General features: G+C 35.6%; 2 protein-coding genes and 2 pseudogenes across 3 annotated transcripts; 3 read left to right on the top strand and 1 right to left on the bottom strand.

The window, feature by feature from the left end:
• Positions 1–11,294, top strand: part of LOC120161773 — a 13,423-nt pseudogene extending 2,129 nt beyond the window's left edge.
• Positions 5,761–25,953, top strand: LOC120161770 (protein PAT1 homolog). 2 transcript variants are annotated; one of them, XM_039171979.1, is made up of 7 exons: positions 5,761–5,770; positions 8,696–8,712; positions 19,563–19,833; positions 20,783–20,928; positions 21,235–21,291; positions 22,015–22,078; positions 23,687–25,953. In XM_039171979.1, exons 3-7 carry the CDS (start codon positions 19,788–19,790, stop codon positions 25,726–25,728), a joined length of 2,355 nt encoding a protein of 784 aa, XP_039027910.1. In that variant the 5' UTR covers positions 5,761–5,770; positions 8,696–8,712; positions 19,563–19,787; the 3' UTR covers positions 25,729–25,953. The 2 variants fall into 2 exon arrangements, with proteins under 2 accessions (XP_039027910.1, XP_039027909.1); XM_039171978.1 differs by lacking the exons at positions 5,761–5,770; positions 8,696–8,712 and having other exon boundaries at positions 19,498–19,833.
• Positions 11,806–25,953, bottom strand: part of LOC120161772 — a 35,159-nt pseudogene continuing 21,011 nt past the window's right edge.
• On the top strand, positions 12,194–15,712 carry LOC120161769 (elongation factor 2-like). Its single transcript, XM_039171977.1, has 4 exons — positions 12,194–12,208; positions 12,550–12,583; positions 12,672–12,759; positions 13,083–15,712. Exons 2-4 carry the CDS (start codon positions 12,581–12,583, stop codon positions 15,521–15,523), a joined length of 2,532 nt encoding a protein of 843 aa, XP_039027908.1. The 5' UTR covers positions 12,194–12,208; positions 12,550–12,580; the 3' UTR covers positions 15,524–15,712.

The raw sequence follows: 25,953 nt of genomic DNA, 5'->3' as shown, positions 1-25,953 counted from the left end.
TTGTCTTAATTAAGAAAAATAACAAGTTAAATTAAAAGGTAAAGTTTCGATCCTAATAACTTACCCTTAATTGATTTGAAAATATCCTTTAAAAAGAATCGAGAAATGTGTTAGATAAACAAGGTAAAGAAAACAAATAAGATACAAGGGAAAAATAAAATAAATAAATAAGATAAGGAAAAAATAGTAAAGTAATAATTATATATAGTAATATTTGAAAAAAAATATAAATATATATATATATATATATATATATATATAAGTATTAATAAAATAAATAAGCTATATATATACACCAAATACTTAAAAATAGAAAAACTACCCTGCCAATTCACCGAAAGTGGGGGGCTTTAGTAAGAAATAAGACAAAAAAATGGGTCCTCTAGGTTAATAGTATATAATATAATGTTTAATAATGATAATGATAAAGACACAATGTTTTTTTTAAAATAATAATATAATAATAATGAATAAAAAAATGAAAATAATAAAAAATAATATAAAGTTATAAAGTTATAATATATATTACATAAATAAAGAAATAATCAAAAAATAATTAAGAATATATATATTTAATAATAGGTATATAAATAAACTATTAAAAGTATAAAAAAATATATACGACTAGATAAAGATAATTACAATATATATATAGTAATATTAGACTTATAAGTAAAATATTAAAGAAATATATATATATATATATATAATAATAATAAAAATATAGTAAAAAAATAAATGGAAATAATTTAATATATATATATATAATAATAATAACATGAATAATAAAAATAAATGAATAAAATATAAAGGGATTAATATAGATTTTTTAAAAAGTTCTTCCCCTCCTTTAACCGAAAATCAAACCGGTTTTTAAAAATAAGCCTCGGGGTAGATCTAGGTTCGAAATTTCGAAACCCCACCCATTTTGGTCATCGGCGCAACCCACGTTTTGGGTTATTCGAACCAAATCTCAAGAAAAATAACGTGCACATACAAAAGAAAGAAAAAAGAAAATGCTACCTTTTATTTCTTTTTCGAATCATTTACAATAGTTTTGCCTTTGTATCTTCCCGTGCTTTCCTCTATGTTTTGTGTGTAAATCGTCTGTTACAATGGTGAGTTATAATGGCTATTTATAGTGCTTGTGGATCCTATCTTTAGGAATTTAAATCTTAGTAGAACTCTATCCTATTTTTAGGAGTTTGAATCCTAGCAAAATTTTATCCTATTTTTAGGAGTTTGAATCCTAGTAGGACGAAAATGTGTGTTGACAGCTGCCCCTCTTTGCCCATAGTCGTGTAACGGGGATAGGGCAAAGATTAAAAGACACACTTTTCGTTCAGTGGAGTTGAAAATTAACTCTGTTGTTTCAATAACTCCCTGTCGAATTGAGTTACGGATGACTCCTCCATCGTGAAGTCGAGTTCATCTTGAAATGATATGAAATTGAAGCCGTAGTTCGGAATTTGAATCAGCACGTGGCTTCCCGTTACCCTTCGGTCTTCTTCTCGATTTAAAGACCTTGGATCGGAATCGAACTCAGAAATCTTCATTGACAGATAGTTTTTTCTTGACTTAAGCTATGTTGTTTGAAAATGGTTGCTTGTCACTAAGGCACGGCTAACCCAGGTCATCTTCTCGACTTGAAAACCTCAACTGCAACCGGAAAGTAGTGCGATTGATGTGTCATCGAGCTGAATGGAGTCGAACTCGACAATTTTGATGGCAGATAATCCTTCTTTGAGTTGGATATCCTTCGTCGTGAAGTTGAAATCCAAGTAAGTAGCATTGTTCCGAGTCCAATATCCTCCGTCGTGAAGTTGAAATTGGCTCTTGAACTGGGAAATTGTTTGTTGACAACCAGCCGTCCCTTCGTTGTGAAGTTGAACTTGTGTTGTCTCGAGTCCAATATCCTTCGCTGTGAAGTTGAAATTGACTCTGAATGAATTTTTTTTGACAAGCAATGGTCCCTTCGTCGTGGAGTTGAAATTGCGTTGTCTGGAGTCCAATATCCTTCGTTGTGAAGTTGAAATTGGCTCTGAGATTGGGAAGTTGTTGTTGACAAGCAGCGGTCCCTTCGTCGTGAAGTTGAACTTGCGTTGTCTGGAGTCCAATATCCTTCGTTGTGAAGTTGAAATTGGCTATGAGATTGGGAAGTTGTTGTTGACAAGCAGCGGTCCCTTCGTCGTGAAGTTAAACTTGCGTTGTCTGAAGTCCAATATCCTTCGTTGTGAAGTTGAAATTGGCTCTGAAATTGAGAAGTTGTTGTTGACAAGCAGCGGTCCCTTCGTTGTGAAGTTGAACTTGTGTTGTCTCGAGTGTCACGATATCCTCCGTCGTGGAGTTAAAATCGCGGATGTTTGGCTTCGAGCTAGACATCCTTCGTCGTGAAGTTGAAATCTATTCTCGAGCAAATTGTGTCGTTTCAAGAGAAACTGTCTCAAGGGAGACAAAATTTGTTTGAAGGAAAACATATTCAAAGATTTCGTTAAATTGTTTTCAAAGTTTATGTTTGGAGAGAAACTGTCTCAAGGGAGACAAAATTCGTTTCAAGGGAAACTATCTCAAGCGAGATAAAATTCATTTCAAGGGAAATGTTTTCAATGTTTATGTTTCAAGAGAAACTATCTCAAGGGAGACAAAATTTTCTGTTTCGAGGGAAACTATCTCAAGAGATAAAAAAAATCATTTCAAGGGAAATGTTTTCAATGTTTATGTTTCAAAAGAAACTGTCTCAAGGGAGACAAAATTTTTTGTTTCGAGGGAAACTATCTCAGGAGAGAAAAAATTAATTTCAAGGGAAATGTTTTCAAAAGAAACTGTCTCAAGGGAGACAAAATTTTCTGTTTCGAGGGAAACTATCTCAAGCAAGATAAAATCTTCTTAAAAAAAACAGCCTTGAGTGAAATGAAATGCCTTCTTTCGAGTGAAAACGGTCTCAAGCGAGACAAATCTTGTTTTAAGAAAAACAATCTTGAGTGAAATAAATATTCTTTCGAGAAAAACAGTCTCAAGTGAGACAAAGTATGTTTTAAGAAAAACAAATTTGAGTGAGATAATCATCTGCATTAAATGAGACTGTCTTAAGTGAGACAAAGTTTATATTGGAAATGTTGAATCTGGAGATGAATGTCGATCTTTCAATCTGTCGAGTTGGCTTCTCCTGAAAGATCTGTAAAATGTATATGGATGTAACTATCCTGATGATGTATGCTTGATGTATGCCCAAATGAAATTTATTTGCTGTTGAATTTGCCCTCAATGGAGGAAAAATCAAGGTTTTTATTGCTCATGATGATGAATTCAAAGATGCAAATTTCATGCGTCATGTATGTACGTGTTGATGTATATGTTGAGATGTAAGGGGAATGGCTGCGTGTGCAGTCTTCATTCTGACTTAATTTGTCTTCATTTCCACCAGGGTGTACTCTTGCAGACCTCAAGACAATTTTTTCTTTCCTTATCAAATTTTACCCCAAAGATGGTTTCTTTTGCCTCTGTTTCGATCTTGAGCTTCGGAGCGATATTTGTTGAATTCCAAGATATGCTTCCAGAGAACTTATCTTGTTTGAAAATGCTTTTCTTCTTTCGAATTTTCAAAATTTTGAAAAATATCAAAAATAACTTTTGAAAAAGTTACCTCTTTCTAGGTTTCACAATTGAAGCAAATCATAAAACATGAGTTCATTGGATATCAAAAGAATCAAACACTCTTTTAATCTTTGATAGCTGCAAATCTTTGACAAATATCAAGATCGAAAAGTTGGTCTAGAGGTGGGTTTGTTTCATCGATTTGGTTATCGTGAAGATCATGGCATGCCCCTCTTTCTTGATTTGGTATTTTGATCAGAGGCGAACAAAATGACACAACTAGCATAATCAATGACTAGACCTTTCAGAACACTTCTGTTTCAGTTCTCTGAAATCTTCCATTTGTTCAAGTTTCGTAAGCTCTTCTAACAAAGGTAGTGCAGAAATATCGGTCTAAAAAATGAAATTCTTGAGTGCTCGTGTGAATTTGACTATAACAGGTCTCCCTTAGTCTATTATTACCGAAAATTTCTTTTTAGATGAATTTGATTTATTTTGCCAGTCTGGCTAGCCAAATCCATAAAGTCGGGGCTTTCAACCAATTGCTTTAGAGGGACAACTTATAATCACTTTTATCAGGTTTAACTGAATGGTTCATCTCATCACAAAGTCTTTGACCTGACAAAAGCAGTGGAGCAAACACCGAATTGCCAAGTGTCCGAGCAATGTAATGATTTGAATGTAATCTATTCATAAAGCCAGGGCTTTCGAGTTTCCTCTATAACCAATTGCCTTAGTAGAATAGCTCAGCTTTAGAGGGACAAATCACTGAAGGGTTCGTCTCATCACAAAGTCTTTGGCCTGACAAAAGCAGTGGAGCAAACACCGAATTGCCAAGTGTCCGAGCAGTGTCATAGTTTGAACATAATCTATTCATAAAGCCAGGGCTTTCGAGTTTCCTCTATAACCAATTGCCTTAGTGGAATAGCTCAGCTTTAGAGGGACAAATCACTTAAGGGTTCATCTCATCACAAAGTCTTTGGCCTGACAAAAGCAGTGGAGCAAACACCGAATTACCAAGTGTCCGAGCAGTGTCATAGTTTGAACATAATCTATTCATAAAGCCAGGGCTTTCGAGTTTCCTCTATAACCAATTACCTTAGTGGAATAGCTCAGCTTTACGGATTTAATTTCTTAAGATTGTCAAGAAGAACCTTTATAGTCTAGGTGTTTTTGAAAGTCAAGGGATCTCATCTTTAGAGTTCAATTTCCAAACAACTTACCTAAACTAGATTTGCTTACCCGACTATTCCATCTGTGAAGATCATTATCATCCCTGAACATCATAAACAAGGGTATAAACCAATTAGTTTTGCAATCTCATGTGCTAGTTGCCCTATTCTGTTCGTTCTTAATACGTGTCTAAATACCAAACCTTGGATGGACTCTTCATGAGAAGAGAAAACTTAGCTCGGTAAGAGAAAAATATGTAGTCTGATGTATCTTTTAAATTAGGACCAAGGGGTCTTTATTTTGCAGGGTTCAATCTTGTCATTTGTCAAAGATTTACAACCTCAATTATTAAACAGTTTTTAATTGAGGTGATATTCAAGGAATTCAAGATTAAAATTTGCTCATCTCCTAAGAAGGAAGCATTTTATTTAAAATGTTTAAACGTCAAGTGACTTAAAAATGTTCACGCATAAGAAGTACGAAAGAAAAACAAGTTCAAACAAGATGATATACTTGATAATGTAACAAAATTCCTAATAGATACCCCATATGACTCTCGATCAGAATGCCCCATTACAAATTGAAAGTGAATGCCCCTGAATCGATCAGATCTTGGACCTTATGTTTCAATGCCCCACAATTCTCAGTGGTGTGCCCTGAGCTCCCAATATGATAGCTGCATACGGCGTTAATATCATGACCTTCAGGATATGGGACCTCTCTAGGTTTGGATTGAACTAGAGTCACAAGATTTTTCTCAACTAGCGTTGGGAGTAACTCCTCATATGTCATTGGGATTGGACTGATGCAAATCTTTTCTTTCCTTGGTCCTCTCTGAGTTTGTTTAGAAGTACTAGACGGTATAACTGCAACAGTTTTTGGACTTGAGACCGTAACACCTTTGTTGGCGTTGTAGGTATTGAAATTGTTGATATCTCCCTCAATTTTTCCTTGTTTTATAGCTAGCTCGATCATCTCACCAGCCATAACTAGATCTGAGAAAGTTCCCGATGTAATTGCCACCAGGTGTCCGAAGTAGGGTGCCTTCAGGGTTTGTACGAACAACTTTCTAGTTTCTTTTTCATCCAGGTGTGGATGAACATGCACAAACAAATCCCTCCATCGTTGCGCATATTGTCGGAAACTCTCATTATGCTTCTTTTCCAGGCTTTGCAGCATAACCCGGTCTGGTCTCATATCGTTGATATGCTTATATTGTTCTAGGAAAGACTTGGCTAAGTCTTTCCATGTCTTGATGTGAGTTTGGCTGAGCTGATTATACCAGCGGATAGCTAAACCGTATAGGCTCTCCTGAAAGCAGTGGATCAGGAGTTGATCATTCCCTCCATATCCTGTCATCTTCCGACAGAACATAGTGATATGGGCTGATGGGCAACTGTTCCCATCGAACTTCTCAAACTCAAGAGCTTTAAACTTTGGTGGAAGCACCAAATCTGGAACCAGGCTTAGCTCCCTTGCGTCCACTCCATAATAATCATGGTCCCCTTGGACTATCTTCATTCGATCTTCTATCATCCTGATCTTCTCTTCCATCTTTTTCACTTTGTCATCTTCATTAAAATCCGGGATACTGTAATCATCCGGATGATTATCAGGATTAGTTTTGGAAGTTTACACCTTTACAGCATATGGTGTTTTTCCTTTGACAGCAGAAGAATTTTCTTGTGGTCTGGATAAGATCTCGGGTGACATAATCACCTGTGAGGTTGGTGACATGGTTACCCCTTCGAAAGGACTTCCCCCTTCTGCACTAACTTGCTGTAAACATGATAACTTGGCCACTATTTGGTCGACCAAGGATTCCTGGTTTTTCTTGATGGATTCCAGAGTGCTCTGACTGTTTTGAGCCATCTTATCTTCCAGTTCTTTTTGTAGTCTTGCCATGTTCTCCTCGAGTTTTTCCATTCTGGCCTCCATTTGTTTTTTCTTTGCTCGGGTATTATGCGGATGATGCGTATTTAATGTCTGTAGTGGTAGACTTGGTGTTTTCTCTTTTGCTTTCTGAGACATGTTCTGTTTGTTAATACGAATGTAAAAACATGGAAAATATAGAAATAAACATGAGATATAGAATGCAAAATATGCAATGCATGATGTATGCAGCTTAGAGGCACTGATCCAGAAAAAATGTTCATTATTATAAATAATCTTTATTCAGACAAAAATATCTTATCTTGTAAGAGACATAAAAACAATCAAAGGTACACTCGGATTAAATCCTCTAAACCCCGAATAGCTTCTAGTAGATTGACAAGTCTTCCGCCTTCATCCGTTACTGGTTGAATACCTTGTCAAACCACTCCGGCTTCCCTTGCCAGGCCATGAAGATGACGGGCTGCCTTCTGTACTTGATCTAGGAAGTCTCGGATGGTTGCGTCTCTGGCCAGTGTACTCTTGAAAGGCTGACTTTTGGTGTGCTTAACGTAGACTCGCCCTAGTTTGATTTTTCACAGTGTATCAGTGTGGTGTATTCTTCGATAGTAGGTACCATGTCCTCCCAGTTAAAAGTGAAACAACTGTATCCCGGGTTCCAGAATTGGACCATGGCTCTAATCAAGGGCTCATCAATCCTAACGTGAAGTAAAAGTGCAATGTCACCGTACCGTTGGCTGAACTTCTGTTTCCGATCATTCTTTCAACTGTCCCAGATATCTTGAAGCTCCTGCACATTGTTCTGTTTTAGGCTGATAGATGCGTAGCTAACCAGCTCTGACACATAGCTTTCTTGAAAGTTGTCTCCCTTTTCTTTCTGAGTCTTCTCGGACCATAGTCGTACCTCGGGGTTCTTAGTCTCTTGTATTACAACACCTTTGTCCATTAATGCAGATTATTTATGGTTAACGAACATGTTTTTTTTTGTGGTGGATCAACACCTCTTTTGAATGATGCAGATGATGGAAATAAAATAAAAGAGAGGAAATGAATGAAAAGAGTTAGTAAGGTAAAGATAATAATCAAAGCAATCATGAAAATAAAAGTCCTACCCCACATGATATCTACCCCACATGCTTATTATTCCTACCCGGACATGATCTCTATCCCGCAAGTTGATTTTGAACAAGTCCTAACCGCATAAATTTCTAGTTCACATATTTTGAATAGAAAGTAAAGTAAAAAATAATTTCGGTATCCTAGGGTTTAAAACGAGGTTTTGGGGTGGGCCCTAACTCCTTATAGTCTCCGAGTTTAGGTTTTAAAAAAAGGTACTCGAGTTCTCCTTGTCGGTGTCCCCTTGGGCTTACCAGACCCTTAGTCCTAAACCCATCACAGGCTTCTGTGGACTAAGTTAAACTCGAGAGGAAACATTCCCTTATGCCCATACGGAGAATAAATTCACACGAAGGCATAAGGTATATGAATCCCGAAGGTTACTTGCTAGGCCCATACGATGAATAAATTCACACGAAGGCGTCGCTTTCACCCCCACTTAAAACGGGTTCAGAGCTCGGGTATAGAGCCTTTGGATGAAAAATCTTTAAGGGCTGAAATCATTAAAAACGGTCAGTACAACTATTTACTCGAAAATATAATCAAAAGTAAGTAATAAGGATCGAAATGTCACCTTAAAATTTAAACTTACCCTTTTCATTAAAAAGATAACTGGAAATTACCTTAGCCTGACTCACTTACCTGTGTCCCCAGCGGAGTCGCCAAGCTGTCGCAACCGTCTTTCGGTTGGACCCTAGAATTGGGCTTCGACTTAGAAAAATGTGGATTGGAGTCGCCACCGATCATTTATTTAAAAATAAATGGGTTGATCGGATACCTTATTTCTTACCTGATCTGCGTCTTACCAGAAATATGTCGGGCTCGGGAGTCGGTTACGGTCAAGGAAGGATTAGCACCCTTGAACCGCCCTTTCGGTACTACGTAATTTCCAGTTGTCTTAATTAAGAAAAATAACAAGTTAAATTAAAAGGTAAAGTTTCGATCCTAATTACTTACCCTTGATTGATTTAAAAATATCCTTTAAAAAGAATCGAGAAATGTGTTAGATAAACAAGGTAAAGAAAACAAATAAGATACAAGGGAAAAATAAAATAAATAAGTAAGATAATGAAAAAAAATAGTAAAGTAATAATTATATATAATAATATTTGAAAAAAGAAAAAAATATAAATATATATATATATATATATATATATATATATATATATATATATATATCAAAGTATTAATAAAATAAATAAGCTATATATATACACCAAATACTTAAAAATAGAAAAGCTACCCTCCCAATTCACCGAAAGTGGGGGGCTTTAGTAAGAAATAAGACAAAAAATGGGCCCTCTAAGTTAGTAGTATATAATATAATGTTTAATAATGATAATGATAAAGACACAAGGTTTTTTTTAAATAATAATATAATAATAATGAATAAAAAAACGAAAATAATAAAAAATAATATAAATATATAAAGTTATAAGATATATTACATAAATAAAGAAATAATAAAAAAATAATTAAGAATATATATATTTAATAATAGGTATATAAATAAACTATTAAAAGTATAAAAAAATATATACGACTAGATAAAGATAATTACAATATATATATAATAATATTAGACTTATAAGTAAAATATTAAAGAAATATATATATATAATAATAATAAAATATAGTAAAAAATAAATGAAAATAATTTAATATATATATATATACATATAATAATAATAACATGAATAATAAAAATAAATGAATAAAATATCCATATAATAAATAAAGGGACTAATATAGATTTTTTAAAAAGCTCTTCCCCTCCTTTAACCGAAAATCAAACCGGTTTTTAAAAATAAGCCTCGGGGTAGATCTAGGTTCGAAATTTCGAAACCCCACCCATTTTGGTCATCGGCGCAACCCATGTTTTGGGTTATTCGAACCAAATCTCAAGAAAAATAACGTGCACATGCAAAAGAAAGAAAAAAGAAAATGCTACATTTTATTTCCTTTTCGAATCCTTTACAATAGTTTTGCCTTTGTATCTTCCCGTGCTTTCCTCTATGTTTTGTGTGTAAATCGTTTGTTACAATGGTGAGTTACAATGACTATTTATAGTGCTTGTGGATCCTATCTTTAGGAATTTAAATCTTAGTAGAACTCTATCCTATTTTTAGTAGTTTAATCCTAGCAAAATTTTATCCTATTTTTAGGAGTTTGAATCCTAGTAAAACGAAAATGTGTGTTGACATAATGTAACAAAGGGAGCTGCGAGAAACTAATCTGGCGAATAAGATGCTTCTTGCCCAATACTGCCTATCCAAAATCAGATCCTGAAACTGGCATTCTGTATAGAACCTAGTTGTGCTTCTCTCTCTCTTTACTCAGGTCTCTATTCTTTGTTGCAAGTGCTTGGATTCAAGTGTCATGGTCGGATGTACCAGACATGGTATGTTTTTAACTTTTGGAGACGTGTTCCCTATATTTAGAAGATCTTATCCTCATTATGATGTCTAGATTAACACATCCAATAATATAGGGGTCTGGGGAAACAGAACAGTCAATAATGTAATTTGTCATTTCGCCCTGCAGCTTCTTTAAAATGAATGCATTCTGTCTATTAATTGGTACACATTTTTGGTTATGTTGCATTTCATTGATGTTTTGTCTAGATTGCAAAAATGTTTGGCTCAGTTGGCCTAATCTTAAATCATGCACATGCTTAGAAACTCTAAGCTCCCCTCACCAGGCGAACGACCCGCATGTACGCTTAAATAATGGCCTTGTTTCTGACACACACGTTTGTTTGAAACCATAGTGATGTGGATTTGACAGAAAAGTTAGACTGCTCGTCTGCTGTGGCACTGCTTGGGTACTCCCTTATTCTAGCCATACTAAGATGTTTCAATGTGAGAGTCGAAGCTGCTAGGGTGATGGTTGCTGCCCCTTTTCTCGCCTTTGTGACTACACATATATTGTACCTCAACTTGTATATCTTCGACTACGGTAAGATCTCTGTTCTTTGATAGTTTGTTTCTACTAACATTTGATTGGTCCAAGGGCTAAACGCTCTGTACATGATTTTCTTGCATTACCGGGCAGAATAACATGATACGAAACATTGTACAGGGTGGAACATGAAAGTTTGTGTAGTAATGGGGGTTGCTCAACTTCTCATTTGGGCGATTTGGGCTGGTGTTACTCGCCATCCTTATCGTTGGAAGTGCTGGGTAGTGGTCATTGGAGGAGGCCTTGCAGTGCTTCTGGAGATCTACGATTTCCCTCCTTATCAAGGATATTTTGATGCCCATGCTATATAGCATGCCACAACTATCCCACTCACCTACCTTTGGTGGAGCTTCATTCGGGATGACATGAAGTTTCGGACTTCCGTCCTCCTTAGGAAGGCCGACTAGCCCCCATGTAAAACTAACATCATTCCATAGCACCTTCACCATTCACAAAGCCTTTGGCAGTATCATTTGGCGCGTACATAATCATATTTCCCATGATGCTGTAATGGATTCTTTTGTAGATTCAAATCATTCTGTTTTGTTAAATCGAAACTTGTCCCAGTTAGTTTATATAGCTACGTGCTACGTTCGAATTTAAACATATATGATTTCTTCCGTAATCTTCAAATTATTAATTAATTTACGAGCACTCATGTCATGTGGGTAGTCCTAGCATGGTCCAAAACAGCGGTACGCTTGTGGAAAAGTCTCAAACAAAGTAAATTAATCTCAGTGACGAAAGATGATGTGTTTCTATTATCTAATTCGAATATTATTAATAATATTTAATTCACTAATAATATTCAGAATAATACATTATAAATACATCAAATTCAAATAGAAAATGATAGGTATAAATAAGTCAATAACCATTTGTTTTTTTCAAGTATTTATAAGGCTTGAAACTTGGCGTGCAAGAACAATATAATTCAAAAGATTTCAAAATATCCGAAGAAAAATGTTTTCAAGAGGGATAAAATAGCATTTAACCCCTAAACTTAGTAACTTTTTATAATTTAGTCTCTATTTTTCTATTCACATTAATCCCTAGATGTAGATTATTATTACTTTAATAACACGGAATTTTAAGATTTTTTAGTGTAAAAATTGTAAATTTCAAAATTAGTGTAGGCAAAAGAAAAGTTTAAGGGTAAAATTGGAAAACAATTACTAAGTTCAAGGACTAAATGTTGTTTTCTCCATTTTCAACAGTCAAAGATATTTTTAGATGTGTGTAGCACTAACACCATCAAAAAGCCCACCAAACCAAAGCCCAAAACCGAAAATGAGAAAAACCCTACCCGAGCTGACCTTATACTCTTCGCTCAAACTCTCTCTCATTTCGTGGCCATCGCATCGAATATAAGTTGCGAATATCCGCTCTTTTATTGTGTTCCTCCATGAGATAGAGAGAGAGCTCTAACTACCTTCATCTCTTTCTCTCGCTTGCCGCCTTTATCTTTCAGGTTCGCTCTTCTCCTCTTTCACTTTATTAAGATATGTTTCCGTTTAGGTCCAGTGTATTTATTTCTTATTGTTCTGATCTTTGATCCTGATTTTGAATTTCTTTTCTCCGATATTATATGGAACACGATTCTGTTTCCTTGTAAATCATGTAGTTGCTTAGCTCTAAAACATATAGCTGAAAGTTTCTTTTAGCATCTATAAATAGGTAATATAATTTCAGATCTCGAAATATTATACTTTATGGTTGAATTTGTGTATTTGAGATTAAGCGTTTTCTGTTGGCAGTGTGAATGTATACTTTTTGGAAGATGGAAGCTTATGTGTTTTGTTTGTCGCGCAGGCTTTTTATTCTTTTTTAGAGACAAGCCAAGATGGTAAGTTGACTGAACTGTATTTTTGTTTGGCTTTTATTTTATTTTTTCTGTGTCCATTTTATTTGATTTCATGTTTGGTATGTTACAGGTGAAGTTTACAGCGGAGGGGCTTCGGGCCATTATGGACCGTAAGCACAATATCCGTAATATGTCTGTTATTGCCCACGTGGACCACGGTAAGCTTCTTTCAGTTCCTGTTTGTTTATCACTGAACTCTGCTTTAAAATGATTAAAGCTTGTTTGACTAATTTTGCGCTTCATTTTACTGGTTTTGATGTGTATTTTTAATGAAATTTGATCTTTGTTAGATTAATTGGTAAGCTAGTAACAGTAATATGAAGATGATACCTGTATTGGAAGCTATGTTAAATTACCCTTGAATTGAGAATCAGTTTACTACAATAGCTCTTCAATTTTTTATGATTGTTGAGTGTTGCGAATTGTTCTGACCATTTTAAAGTATTGGCATTAGTTCTCATCAAGCTCTTGTGATGTGCAGGGAAATCAACTCTTACTGATTCTCTTGTTGCCGCTGCTGGAATTATTGCACAAGAAGTTGCCGGTGATGTTCGAATGACAGATACCCGTGCTGATGAGGCTGAGCGTGGTATCACAATTAAGTCTACTGGTATCTCTCTGTATTATGAAATGTCTGATGACTCTTTGAAGAACTACAAGGGAGATAGACAAGGGAATGAGTACCTCATCAATCTTATTGATTCCCCTGGGCACGTTGACTTTTCCTCTGAGGTCACTGCTGCTCTTCGTATTACTGATGGTGCCCTTGTGGTGGTTGACTGTATTGAAGGTGTCTGTGTGCAAACAGAGACTGTCCTGCGTCAGGCTCTTGGAGAAAGGATAAGGCCTGTCTTGACTGTTAACAAGATGGACAGGTGCTTCCTTGAGCTCCAGGTTGATGGTGAGGAGGCTTACCAGACATTCCAAAGAGTGATTGAAAATTGTAATGTCATCATGGCAACCTATGAAGATCCTCTTCTTGGTGATGTTCAAGTCTACCCTGAGAAGGGGACAGTTGCTTTCTCTGCTGGTTTGCACGGTTGGGCTTTTACCTTGACCAACTTCGCTAAAATGTATGCCGCAAGGTTTGGAGTTGATGAGGCAAAGATGATGGAAAGGCTCTGGGGTGAGAACTTTTTCGATACAGCTACCAGGAAATGGACCACCAAGAATACTGGCTCTGCTACCTGCAAGCGCGGATTTGTACAATTCTGTTATGAACCCATCAAGCAGATAATCAACACTTGTATGAATGACCAGAAGGATAAGCTCTGGCCCATGTTGAAAAAGCTCGAAGTCACCATGAAGTCTGATGAGAAGGACTTGATGGGGAAGGCCCTAATGAAGCGTGTAATGCAGACTTGGCTTCCTGCAAGCAGTGCCCTCCTGGAAATGATGATCTTTCACCTTCCCTCTCCAAGTAAGGCTCAGAAATATCGTGTGGAGAACTTGTACGAGGGTCCTCTTGATGATATCTATGCCAATGCTATAAGGAATTGTGATCCTGAGGGTCCTCTAATGCTCTATGTTTCAAAGATGATTCCTGCTTCTGATAAGGGTAGGTTCTTTGCGTTTGGTCGCGTCTTCTCTGGTAAAGTTTCAACTGGTTTGAAGGTCAGGATCATGGGTCCAAACTATGTCCCTGGTGAGAAGAAAGATTTGTATGTTAAGAGTGTACAGAGAACTGTTATCTGGATGGGAAAGAAGCAGGAAACTGTTGAGGATGTGCCTTGTGGTAACACAGTGGCCATGGTTGGGTTGGATCAATTTATCACCAAGAATGCTACTTTGACTAATGAGAAGGAAGTTGATGCTCACCCAATTCGTGCCATGAAGTTCTCTGTCTCTCCTGTTGTTCGTGTTGCTGTTCAGTGCAAGGTTGCATCTGATCTTCCCAAACTTGTTGAAGGGCTGAAGCGTTTAGCCAAGTCCGATCCTATGGTTCTGTGTACCATTGAAGAATCAGGAGAGCACATTGTTGCTGGTGCTGGAGAACTACACCTTGAGATCTGTCTCAAAGATTTGCAAGAAGATTTTATGGGTGGTGCTGAGATTATCAAGTCAGATCCTGTTGTGTCATTCCGTGAGACTGTCCTAGAGAGGTCTTGCAGGACAGTGATGAGCAAGTCTCCTAACAAGCACAACCGTCTGTACATGGAAGCTCGTCCTCTGGAGGAAGGTCTGGCTGAAGCCATTGATGAAGGTCGTATTGGCCCAAGAGATGATCCCAAGATTCGTTCTAAAATTTTGGCTGAGGAGTATGGTTGGGACAAAGATCTTGCGAAGAAGATATGGTGTTTTGGTCCCGAGACCACTGGTCCTAACATGGTGGTTGATATGTGTAAGGGAGTTCAGTACCTGAATGAAATTAAGGATTCAGTAGTTGCTGGGTTCCAGTGGGCATCTAAGGAAGGTGCATTGGCTGAAGAGAACATGAGGGGTATATGCTTTGAAGTGTGTGATGTGGTTCTTCACGCTGATGCTATCCATAGAGGTGGTGGTCAGATTATTCCAACTGCTAGGAGGGTGTTCTATGCTTCTCAGCTGACTGCCAAGCCAAGGCTGCTTGAGCCAGTTTACTTGGTGGAGATCCAAGCCCCAGAGCAGGCACTTGGTGGTATTTACAGTGTTCTTAACCAGAAGCGTGGGCATGTCTTTGAGGAGATGCAGAGGCCTGGTACTCCACTGTACAACATCAAAGCTTACCTTCCTGTTATAGAGTCCTTTGGATTCTCTAGCACTCTGAGGGCTGCAACATCAGGACAGGCTTTCCCACAGAGTGTGTTTGATCACTGGGACATGATGTCATCTGATCCATTGGAGCCTGGTTCCCAGGCAGCTGCCCATGTTGCTGAGATCCGTAAGAGGAAGGGATTGAAGGAGCAGATGACCCCACTTTCCGAGTACGAGGACAAGCTGTAAGCAGCTACCGTAATAAATTGTTTCTGGGTGAGGTTAGGTTTTACCCATTTTCAGCTGCTCTGCTATGTTCATTTTTGTTGTTGGTCGAGTGGCGGTGGGTGCCATCACCTTCAACCATATATTGTCTATATCGTACACACTTTTTAGATGGTTTTACAATGGACTCAATAATTTTTCTGTTGTTTAAGCGTTTGTGATGTTTGTATAACAGTAGACGTATGCTTTGTTAATGTTTTTTACCTCCATATGTTTCTTATTTATCCGTCAAATTTGCTTATTTTTCCTGATTTATTCAATAAATAATTTAGTTGTAATTAAAAGTATTTTTTGTTGTTGAAATTTTATCTTAATTTAAGGGTCGTCATGGCCAGAATGAGTATTATATATTATTGAACATTAAGTCAAATCGAAATAATGTGTCAAATAATATTACAAAACAAACTTTATAATTCAATTTGATTGTATTAAAACTCGGAAATGAATTTCCAAAAATCCTAGTGGATATTTATACCAATTCATTGACAGGTATTCAAATACTAGTTGGGGATTTACAAATACTCATCTCACATCGAATTCACTTGCCATATGTTATGGTTAAAAAATTTACGCGTTCAAGAGAGTTTTTATAGTACAATCTTGAGTTTCTATATATCAGCAAACTAGTCATAACTCATGAAACTACTTGGGAAAAATTTCAGACACTATAGTCTGACTAGGGGTGTTTATCGAGCGAGTCGATTGCGAGTTAGGTTGTGCTCGATTCGTGCTCTTTAAAAAATTGTTGCTCGACTCAACTTGTTGCTCATTAAGTTCGATGCTCGTTGTTCGTCTCATTGCTCGTTAAGCTTGATGCTCGTTGCTTGCCTCGTGCTCGTTCAGCTTATTGAAATTTTTACCTTATTTTCTTAACTATAGGTAAAATTTACTAATATATTATATAGAGCTTAATATAAACATAAATTAATAAATTTAACAAAAAAATTATCAAAATAGTGTATGAAGCATTTTCAAAGTTTAAATTATAAAGTAACAATACATAAATATATTAAAATAATAAATGGTTTGATTTCTGAGTGTAGTAAAATATTAATAATTTAGTTTTCTTGTTGTTTATTAGATAATTAATATGTTAGCAATTTATCATCTTTTTTATTATCTATTAGTAAATTAGTAATTTTTTTAATGAAATAATTTTTTAAGATAACTACTAAAAAATTAACGAGTTGCTCGCGAACTTATCGAGTCGAGTTGGACTTTGCTCGACTCAACTCGTTAAGGTCTCGAGTCGAGCTTGAGTTCGAATCGAGTCAACTCGAGTTAAATTTTTATCGAGTTCAAGCTGCTCAACTCATTAAACACCCCTAAGGCTGCCTACCAAATTAAAGCAAGTGTGGATGCACTAAATCTATTATGGGTATAGGGTATTTTTATTATTTTAAAAAAATAATTAAATTTAATTTAATGTTGTAAGGAAAAAATTGTATACCCATTATTTTAAAGAAAAAAATATTAAAATTTTACTCTATTATTAAATTTTTGGATTCGTCATTGTTACATTGTGTTAGTCTCAGAGGTAGATGTATTATGCCCATAGGGGTTAAGTACATTCTCATTATTTTAAAAAATTGTTTAAATTTAATTTAATATATTAAGAAAAAAAGAAATATATATTATTTTTAAGAAAAAAAAATTAAAATTTTGTACTATATCGTTAATTTATAGAATCCGCCACTAAATTAAAATACTCCTATCACATTATAAGTCAATACTACAACACTGATATTACACCATTCACAAGTAAGATCTATTAGATCCGCCTATGATTTAGGGCTTACGGCACAACAAACTACTATTGCTGCTTCTACTTCTACTTCTCCCTCTCAATGGCCAGCATATGAAACCCATTTTCTAAGGGATAAACTTTAGTTTTCAAAATGATATCGTCTTGTTCAGCCATACGTAAGAGAATTTTCAGAAATAAGTTTGAGGTGATTATAAGTTTATATTAGAAAATCATATATACATTTTTAATACTTGCAAGAGGTGTATGTATCGGGATAATAATAAACAAATAAATTACCTTCTAGGATTGTGGTTCGTACAAATCCTCCTTGGTAGCTGTTATAATTGAAAAAATAACACGCTGAAACCAAAAAATTAATAAATAAGACTAACTAAATAGCAGTTTTAGTTTTTATTTTTAGAATATTTTGACTCTTAATATTTTATTTTAGGGTAATTTTTTTTTATTTTAGAACATTGACCGTTTGTTGACTAATAATTTCTATTTATGAAAGAGATTTTTTACCCAAAATAAGACTTTGGAACCAAAATACTCTAAAAAGAATAAGGACCAATAAATTATTTAATTAAATGTTGGGGATTTTTTTTAATTATACCAATAATAAACACAAACCTTCAGCGGGCTACTAGGTGATCTGGAATATGATGATGGCCTCCCACGTCTTGCTGGTGGTTCTCTACCTCTGTTTTAAATATAATAAAATGCACAAGTAGGATCTGGAGACGTGGAAACACATATACATGTTGTCTCGTTACCAAATATTTTCTTCATCTACTAAACACCATCTTCATAATTAAAGAAAACTAAAATATAGGCCTGGAAAGGAGGGAAATATTACTACTACTAGTAGTATAGTACTGCCAACACTACTAACCCTAAGTACATCATATACATAATTTTCAGAATCGGACTGGTTAGCGAACCGGTCATGTTATCGGTTTATTGTTTCAATCGGTCGAATCGGTCCGACCGATCAGAAGAACCGGATGATGTCATAATTATTTAAAAAATTAAATAAAAATACCAAAAATATTTAATAAAAAATAATTTTTTATATCACAAGTCATATTCAAAGCAAGTCATAACATATATAAGTTAAAAATCATAAAATCAAGTGAAACAAAATGATTCAAATTAACTACAACATAATATTTAAGGTAAAACATATTAAATAATAAATATAATTATATAACTATAATTAAAAAATAAATTTGAGGTTAAAAAAATCATAACAAAATTATAGAACTATAATTATATAACTATTCTTTCACTTCAATCAAGCTCGAATTTTAGGCTTCAATCGAGCTTCTAATTTTTTTTTTGAGTTCAAGTCTTTTTGAGTTCAAGTTTCAATATTATATTTCGAGTTTGAGTTGAACTTGATAATTTTTAGCTTGTGAGTTTGAGTTGAGTTGAGTTGAGCTTACTTTTAAAGTTTTCAAGTTCGAGTCGAGCTCAGCAATACTCGAGTTCGACTTGGCTCGTTTAACAAACGACGTTGTTTGGTTTTTTTTAATAAAAAAAACAAAAATCCCAGTTTTCTCGGTTTTTTCCGGTTTTCAGCCGGTCTGATTTGAACGGTTCAACGGTTCTGGCCGGTTCACTAATAACGGTTCAACCGGTTTAGATTAAACCGGACTAAATAACGATTTTCGATTAAACCGACCGATCCAATCTGATTTTCAAAACAGAGATTATATATTTTGTCACAAATTCTCATGATGGTGCCTCGGCTCCATCTACTACTGGAAAAAGACATTTTTATAGGATTAGAACGAGGTAATTTTTATAGATAAATAATATTTTTTTAATCACTAAATCATTTTATAAATTCATAAATATATCAATTTTAAACAATCAAAATAACTACCTTATCCATTTCAATGAGCAAAATAATTGTCTAAATCCATAGTTTACACTTTTTTTCTTTTTTTGAGAATTCTCAATTATGGTTTTTAACTTTCTGAATTATTTTGTATGTAAATTTTGCATCAATTGTAGTAATTTTATTGGCAACTAAAGTTTATAAATTTTTTAAATCAAAATTTGATTGAGAAAATAAAATAAAATGCATTTATTTATTTATTTATTTATTTATTTTTCAGTCGATTCAATCGGTATAGAAGAAAGTTCCTTCGTTATGTCCTCTGAAGGGTTCCCCTCTCTCTCTCTCTCTCTCTCTCTCTCTCTCTTTCTATTTATCTCAACAAATTTGAGAAACCATTTTTTTTAAAGAAAATGAAGCTATTACCTTAACCATGAAATACATACAGATCTTCCCTCCACTAAACAATATTTCTTTGCCAAGGGTTCTTGCTTTTCAAAGGATTTTTTTCTTCTCATTAGAGTTCAGGTTTTAGATTCTTTTAAAGAAACCATTAGTTTGGAGGTTCAGCTAATAATTAGGGTTTTCTGTTTTGGGTTTTCCCTGTTGCGTCGTAATTTTGAAGTGCGGATAAGATGGATGTTTCTAAGGATCTTAAGCAATTAGGCGATACTTCTAAAGGTTTGATTTTCGTTTCATTTTTGCTTCAATTACTCAGTTTATGCTGTCCTGTGATAAAATTAGCTTCTTCTTTTTCCCTTTCCGTTAGCTTTTAGCTTAGAGTAAAATATAGGACCTTTATAGTGAAGAAGCTAGTGTGATTCTGGGGTCTAATCTGTAGCAGGTTTGAAGAAAATGAAAATTAGATCCATAATATTGTGTTTTGAATGCTATGTGTATGCTGTTGCTAAAGCAATAATGGATGATGCTGTTGGATTCAGTTGGAAGTAAAATGTCGTTGTTTCCATTTGTGAACAATTTATACTTTTCAAATTGTTGATTTATTTCATATTGGCATGGACATTTTTCCAGTTTAGTAATTATAAATTTTGATTTTGGATTCTAAGGCACGCCCGTGAATGAGTTTCAGTTTATTTGAATTTAATTCCAATAATTTAACTGATGGAAATAAGCACACAATTTATTTTAATTATGATTGAACTTGAGGAATTGCTTTTTGTACATATTGTGAAATAATGGGCCTTTAGCTACATAGAGGGTTTTCACTTGCTCCATTCTCAATTACCCCATTCCTTCCCATTGTCATGGATCAAATTTGAGATTTTGGAGATAGAATATCCAAGTTATGGTTGTCGTGCTATCCCTTTGGGCATGCTGTACAAGTGGTTGTTGTGGTGGTGCATGGTGGATTATATAGCTGCTTGCTTGCTGTTTGGCCTCAAAGGGAAGACATAAAAAAAGCCCCTTGTTTTCCCCTTCTTAATTGCATATATACCTTTTGTTCTGGAATTGGTGAAAAACTGCGGTAATTTATGTTTCAGATGTTTTTTATGTCTCCATTTGTTTTTCCCGATCATGTGTTGCTACTGACTTTTAGCCAAATAATATGTTCTTAATGTCGTGAGTTTGAAGAGTTCATTTTAGTAAACTTAGCTTTCATGTAATGCAGGAGGTACATTATTTGATGCATCACAATATGCTTTTTTTGGAAATGATGTTCTCAAGGAAGTTGAATTGGGTGGGCTAGATGATGATGAGGAAGATTTACCCGCAATTGAACTTGATGAAGAGGAATTTTTGTTTGATCGAGAGGAGGTTAATATTCTTGTTTCTTTTGGTTCTATTTTCCCTGTTTCAGTAGCTGAAGTCTGAGAATGTGTGTCACTAACAAATGGAAATTAGGAAATTCATATCTTCCCCTCCTCGTTCTCTCCTTGGAATTTTGAACATAAAATGCTTGCTAACATGGTTAAAAGGTCACGTTTTAAACAAGAATTTTCATCACTCTAAATGTTTCTTTTGGCAGACCTAACTAATTTTCAAGGATATTAATTTTATAGCTGATTTTATTAGACTGTCCATGTTCTAGATGCTTCATCTAACAATTCTTCACGTTTGCAGGGTGGTGTTTTGAGATCCTTATCAGACATAGATGACCTTGAAAGTACATTTTCAAAGGTTAGCCTGCTACATAATTACTGTATTTTGCAACTAGTAAGATCATTAAAGATCTTTTCCCTTCTTAAGGATTGGCGTCTAATATAATCTGTTAACAAAGTTATTGTTTTTCATATTTTCATGGGGTTCAGAATAATTTGATCTTTGCAACTATTCTAATAGTGGTTCTGTTGAGTATTCAATCATTTAGAGGTTGGTGAAAATGTCCTGGAATCACATTTACCGTTGGCTTTAGACCTGATTTGCATAAGATACACTAGAAATGTCAACGTTTCATCAATTCACCCCAATTTTTTAGTGCGTGCCTATCTGATTTCTTAAGATACACTAGAAATGTTTTACCAGCTTTGTCTCGACGGACAGTGTTATAAGATGATTGATCCTCCAAACTTTTATTTTAACTCTGTCAAGTAAGGACACTACTATTAATCTACTTTTAGAATGAACCTTAACTTCCCTTGATATTGGCTTTTTTTGTGTGTAATTAATTAGAAAAGATAATTTCCTTTTAACTTATATATTCTTGGTTGCTAGTGCTTATCTGAAATCTTTGGTCTAAAAGAGAGACACAAAAGGATAAAATTCCTATCCTTTTCTTTAGTATTTCTTAAAATGACGATTAACCATTGGTATTTACCGGAGATGTATGCTTCTTGGTGGTTAATTCTGGTTAAGCATTAGCGGTGGGGTGTTTGCTGATGGCAACTTGTGATTTTGTTGCAGTTGAACACAGCTGTTAGTAGACCAAGAGGCTCAGGGATAATTGGTGATAGGGGATCCCGAGAAAGTGAGTTTTTTTTATCTTGTTACTTCTATCAGGCGGTGATGATTGATGTTATTGAGGTCCGATTGTTTGTGGGTTTGTTTATTGTAGGAGCTTTTGATGTGTTTTATTTAGTATCAATTCTGGTTGTTGACCCTTGACATGAGCATCTCTTTGCCTGTCTGAATGTGGAGTGTACCTGCATACTTCCAGTGCTTTAATGGAGAAGTATGTTCAATTTCAGGAAAACTATCAAATGATTTGATAAGAAATTAAGATATGGAATATATATCAACAATTAGATTGACTTAACAGTTCCCGTTTTTGGTGGTTAATGATTTCATAGCTAAAGAAAAGAAATTATAAAAAAAAAAATAGCTAGAGAAAAGAAATGATAGAACATGGTTTAACTGTATCTGGATATAATTGATTTATTTGGTGGAATTTTATTGTTTGTAACATTTAATAAGACTCATACACGACTGTTAAGAGTATAAATGCTTAGGTGCGGTGGACATGCCTTCACTGTGACAGAGTTGCAAGTAGTGCATTAAATTTACTTTGTTTTCCCCCTGCTGTCTGCATTTTCTTTTAGTTTTTTTCTTGTGATAATTAGATCGGGAAATTTTGCATGAATTTAATATTAAGCATCTAGATGTGAATTTCATTGATATCTTTAAAGTTCTGAATATCCTTTGTGCCATGTCATGAAGTTGTTCTTGTTTTACGAGACAGAATAATTGGTCAAGTTCAATGAAGCAAAACATTTTGTTGTTTTAATAGCATATCTTGTTACATGACTTGTGGAAATCCATTTTTATGGTGCTTACCACCATTGTAATTCATTTTGATGACACTTACCTTAGTCAAGCTGTTGAACTTCGATTCACCATTGTTTTGGAATTTATTATGTTTCTCTAAGCAATACATTCGTAGGAATAAGCAACAAAAGTTTAAATATAGCATTGATAACATTCTCTTAGGTCATGGTATGTTTGGTACTGATTTGCTAAAATGTTGGATTGTATTATTGTTGTTCTCAAAGTTGTTAATAAAGCTGCTTGTGACTTACATTTAATGGTCCATATGGTATTGGGACTCTCAAAACCTTCTTCACATTTCATCTACCCTTTCATAACTTTTCTGTATCTCTAGTTTAGTTTCATTTTAAGTAGTTTGATTGGATTGAGGTAGTGAGATGTCAAATCTGCAAGTTGCAAATTTGGTGCTCTTTCCATCATTAGAGTGAAGGCATTGATTCCCACAGACTGATATACATGTTCTATGATGAAAATTTATTACTGTTATTATTATAAGTTTAATATGTGTGTGTATAATACTAGAGAGTTTGCTCAATTGCATTGCCAAATGGGTTACGTAATGATGCATTATCATAATTCATTAATCAAGAGTGATCATCTGATTCTATGACAATGTTTCCTTCCTGATCATTTTTAATGAAAAGTTGTGTGTGAACTTTATTACTGCTATTTCTCATGTTGTGAATCAGTATCTTAAGCACTGGGACCCTGCATCATCAAAGTGAATTCAACTATATGGAGATACAATTTTATATGATCCTATATTTATATTGACATATTTTTCATTGTTCTGACCATGTTCCCCTTTAAGGTTCATCTGTTGCTGAGTGGGCACATGAGGAGGAATTTCCTTACTGGCTTGACCGGCAGGCTCTTGAAACTGAAAGAATTCCTGAAGGCAAGCATTGGTCATCACAACCATTGCCCAATTTGGACCCAAAGCATCTCCTCAGGACATCCTCGTACCCTGAGCCACAGCAGCAACCACAAAAACTACACCATATACATCTCTCTAGTGAACCAATTCTAGTTCCAAAATCTTTGTACACTTCATACCCTCCCCCTAGTGGCAGATCTCCTCAAGCTTCACCAAATCAACATTCTGGTCAACCGAATATACCATATATGGCTGGTGGGTCACAGATGACGTCTTCGCCAAATCTCTCCACCTTCTCTAATTCTCATCTTCAAATGCCAGGTTTACATCATGGGTTTGGTGGGAACATGGCTCAATTGGTTCCTGGTCTGTCTGTCAGTAACCATGCATCAGATCAATGGGGGAGCCAGCCCAGATTATATGGTGGAAATGGTTCTAGTGTTTTGAACAATATGTTGCAGCAACAGGTATCTCATCAAAACGGTTTGATTCCACCTCAATTAATGCCACAGATGCAGGTGCACCAGCAGAGACTGCAGCATCCTGTTCAGCCATCATTTAACCGTTTGTCAGGGATTCAGTCACAACTATTTAATCCTCATCGTTCTCTGTCCCCTCCTCTAATCAACCAATTTGAAGCTGTGCTTGGTGTTGGTGATTTGAGAGATCACAGACCTAAATCAGCTCAGAAAGGTAGGCAAAATCTTCGGTTTTCTCAGCAGGGCTTTGATATTGGATTGCCTCGATTTAGAGCCAAGTACATGTCGCCTGATGAGATTGAGGGCATTCTTAGAATGCAGCTTTCTGCAACTCACAATAACGACCCTTATGTGGATGATTATTACCACCAGGCTTGCCTTGCAAGAAAATCTGCTGGGGCAAAGTTGAGACATCATTTCTGTCCAACTCATCTGAGGGATCTTCCACCCCGAGCACGTGCAAATGCTGAGCCACATACTTTTCTCCAAGTTGATGCTCTTGGGAGGGTTCCTTTCTCTTCAATTCGGAGGCCTCGCCCTCTTCTGGAAGTTGACCCTCCAAATTCATCTGCTGTGGACAACAATGATCAGAAAGCTTCTGATATGCCCCTGGAGCAAGAACCAATGCTTGCTGCTAGAGTTACAATTGAGGAAGGTCTATGCCTTCTTCTTGATATAGATGATATTGATAGATTTTTACAGTTTAATCAGTTACAGGATGGTGGAGCACAGCCGAGACAAAGACGACAGATTTTGTTGGAAGGGTTGGCTGCATCACTTCAATTGGTTGACCCTCTTGGCAAGAATGACCACACAGATGAGCTTGCTCAGAAGGATGATGTTGTCTTTTTACGGATAGTGTCCCTTCCCAAAGGCCGGAAGCTGCTTGCAAGGTACCTTCAGCTTCTCTTTCCAGATGGTGAACTCAGGCGGGTTGTCTGCATGGCCATTTTCCGTCATTTAAGGTTCTTGTTTGGAGGCCTTCCCTCTGATCCAGGAGCAGCAGAAACTACTACTAACCTTGCAAAGGTTGTGTCCTCGTGTGTTCATGAGATGGATCTTCGTGCACTTAGTTTCTGTCTTGCAGCTGTGGTTTGTTCCTCAGAGCAGCCTCCTCTTCGTCCTCTTGGAAGTCCTGCTGGAGATGGGGCATCTTTTATTTTGAAGTGTGTTCTTGATAGGGCAACAGAACTAGTGACTGATTTTAGAGCTGGCAGTGATTACAATATGAGCAATCAGTCCCTTTGGAAGGCCTCTTTTGATGAATTCTTTAACCTTCTTACCAAGTATTGTATAAACAAATACGATTTGGTGATGCAGTCCTTGCTTATGCAGGTCAAACCAAATATGGTAATTGATGAATCAGATGCTGCAAAAGCAATTAAAAGAGAAATGCCAATTGATCTGTTGCAGGCATGTCTACCACACATTAATGAGCAGCAGAAAAAGCTGATATGGGATCTCTCTCAGCGGTCTATGCTTGTAGGGCGGTCATGATACATTGGTTGGAGAAGCTTAAATTCACATATTTTTAGACAGCCACAGCGAAGTGATGCCATGTGTTCTGTAAGCAAGCAATTAGCTTATACCGTTTCATGTGTGGTTGATGGCTATGATGGTGCAGTCAGGGTGGTTTAGGTGAAGCACTATGTTATGGTCCTATTTTAGTTCTACTAGTTGATGTATTTTAATCTTTAATAATAACATGCTTCTGCTCTTTTC

The sequence above is a fragment of the Hibiscus syriacus genome, unplaced genomic scaffold, assembly GCF_006381635.1.
Source record: "Hibiscus syriacus cultivar Baekdansim isolate YM2019G1 unplaced genomic scaffold, ASM638163v2 tig00111402_pilon, whole genome shotgun sequence".
Classification (NCBI taxonomy): Eukaryota; Viridiplantae; Streptophyta; class Magnoliopsida; order Malvales; family Malvaceae; genus Hibiscus; species Hibiscus syriacus.
The sequence above is the reverse complement of the archived record's forward strand: the minus strand, read 5'-3'. Positions and strand labels throughout refer to the sequence as shown.

Coding starts and splice junctions, on each gene's coding strand:
- LOC120161769 (XM_039171977.1), top strand. Junction 12,760..13,082: donor TATTGCCCACGTGGACCACG/GTAAGCTTCTTT, acceptor TGTGATGTGCAG/GGAAATCAACTCTTACTGAT.
- LOC120161770 (XM_039171979.1), top strand. CDS start 19,788: ATGGATGTTTCTAAGGATCTTAAGCAATTAGGCGATACTTCTAAAG. Junction 21,292..22,014: donor TTGAAAGTACATTTTCAAAG/GTTAGCCTGCTA, acceptor ATTTTGTTGCAG/TTGAACACAGCTGTTAGTAG. Junction 22,079..23,686: donor TGATAGGGGATCCCGAGAAA/GTGAGTTTTTTT, acceptor TTCCCCTTTAAG/GTTCATCTGTTGCTGAGTGG.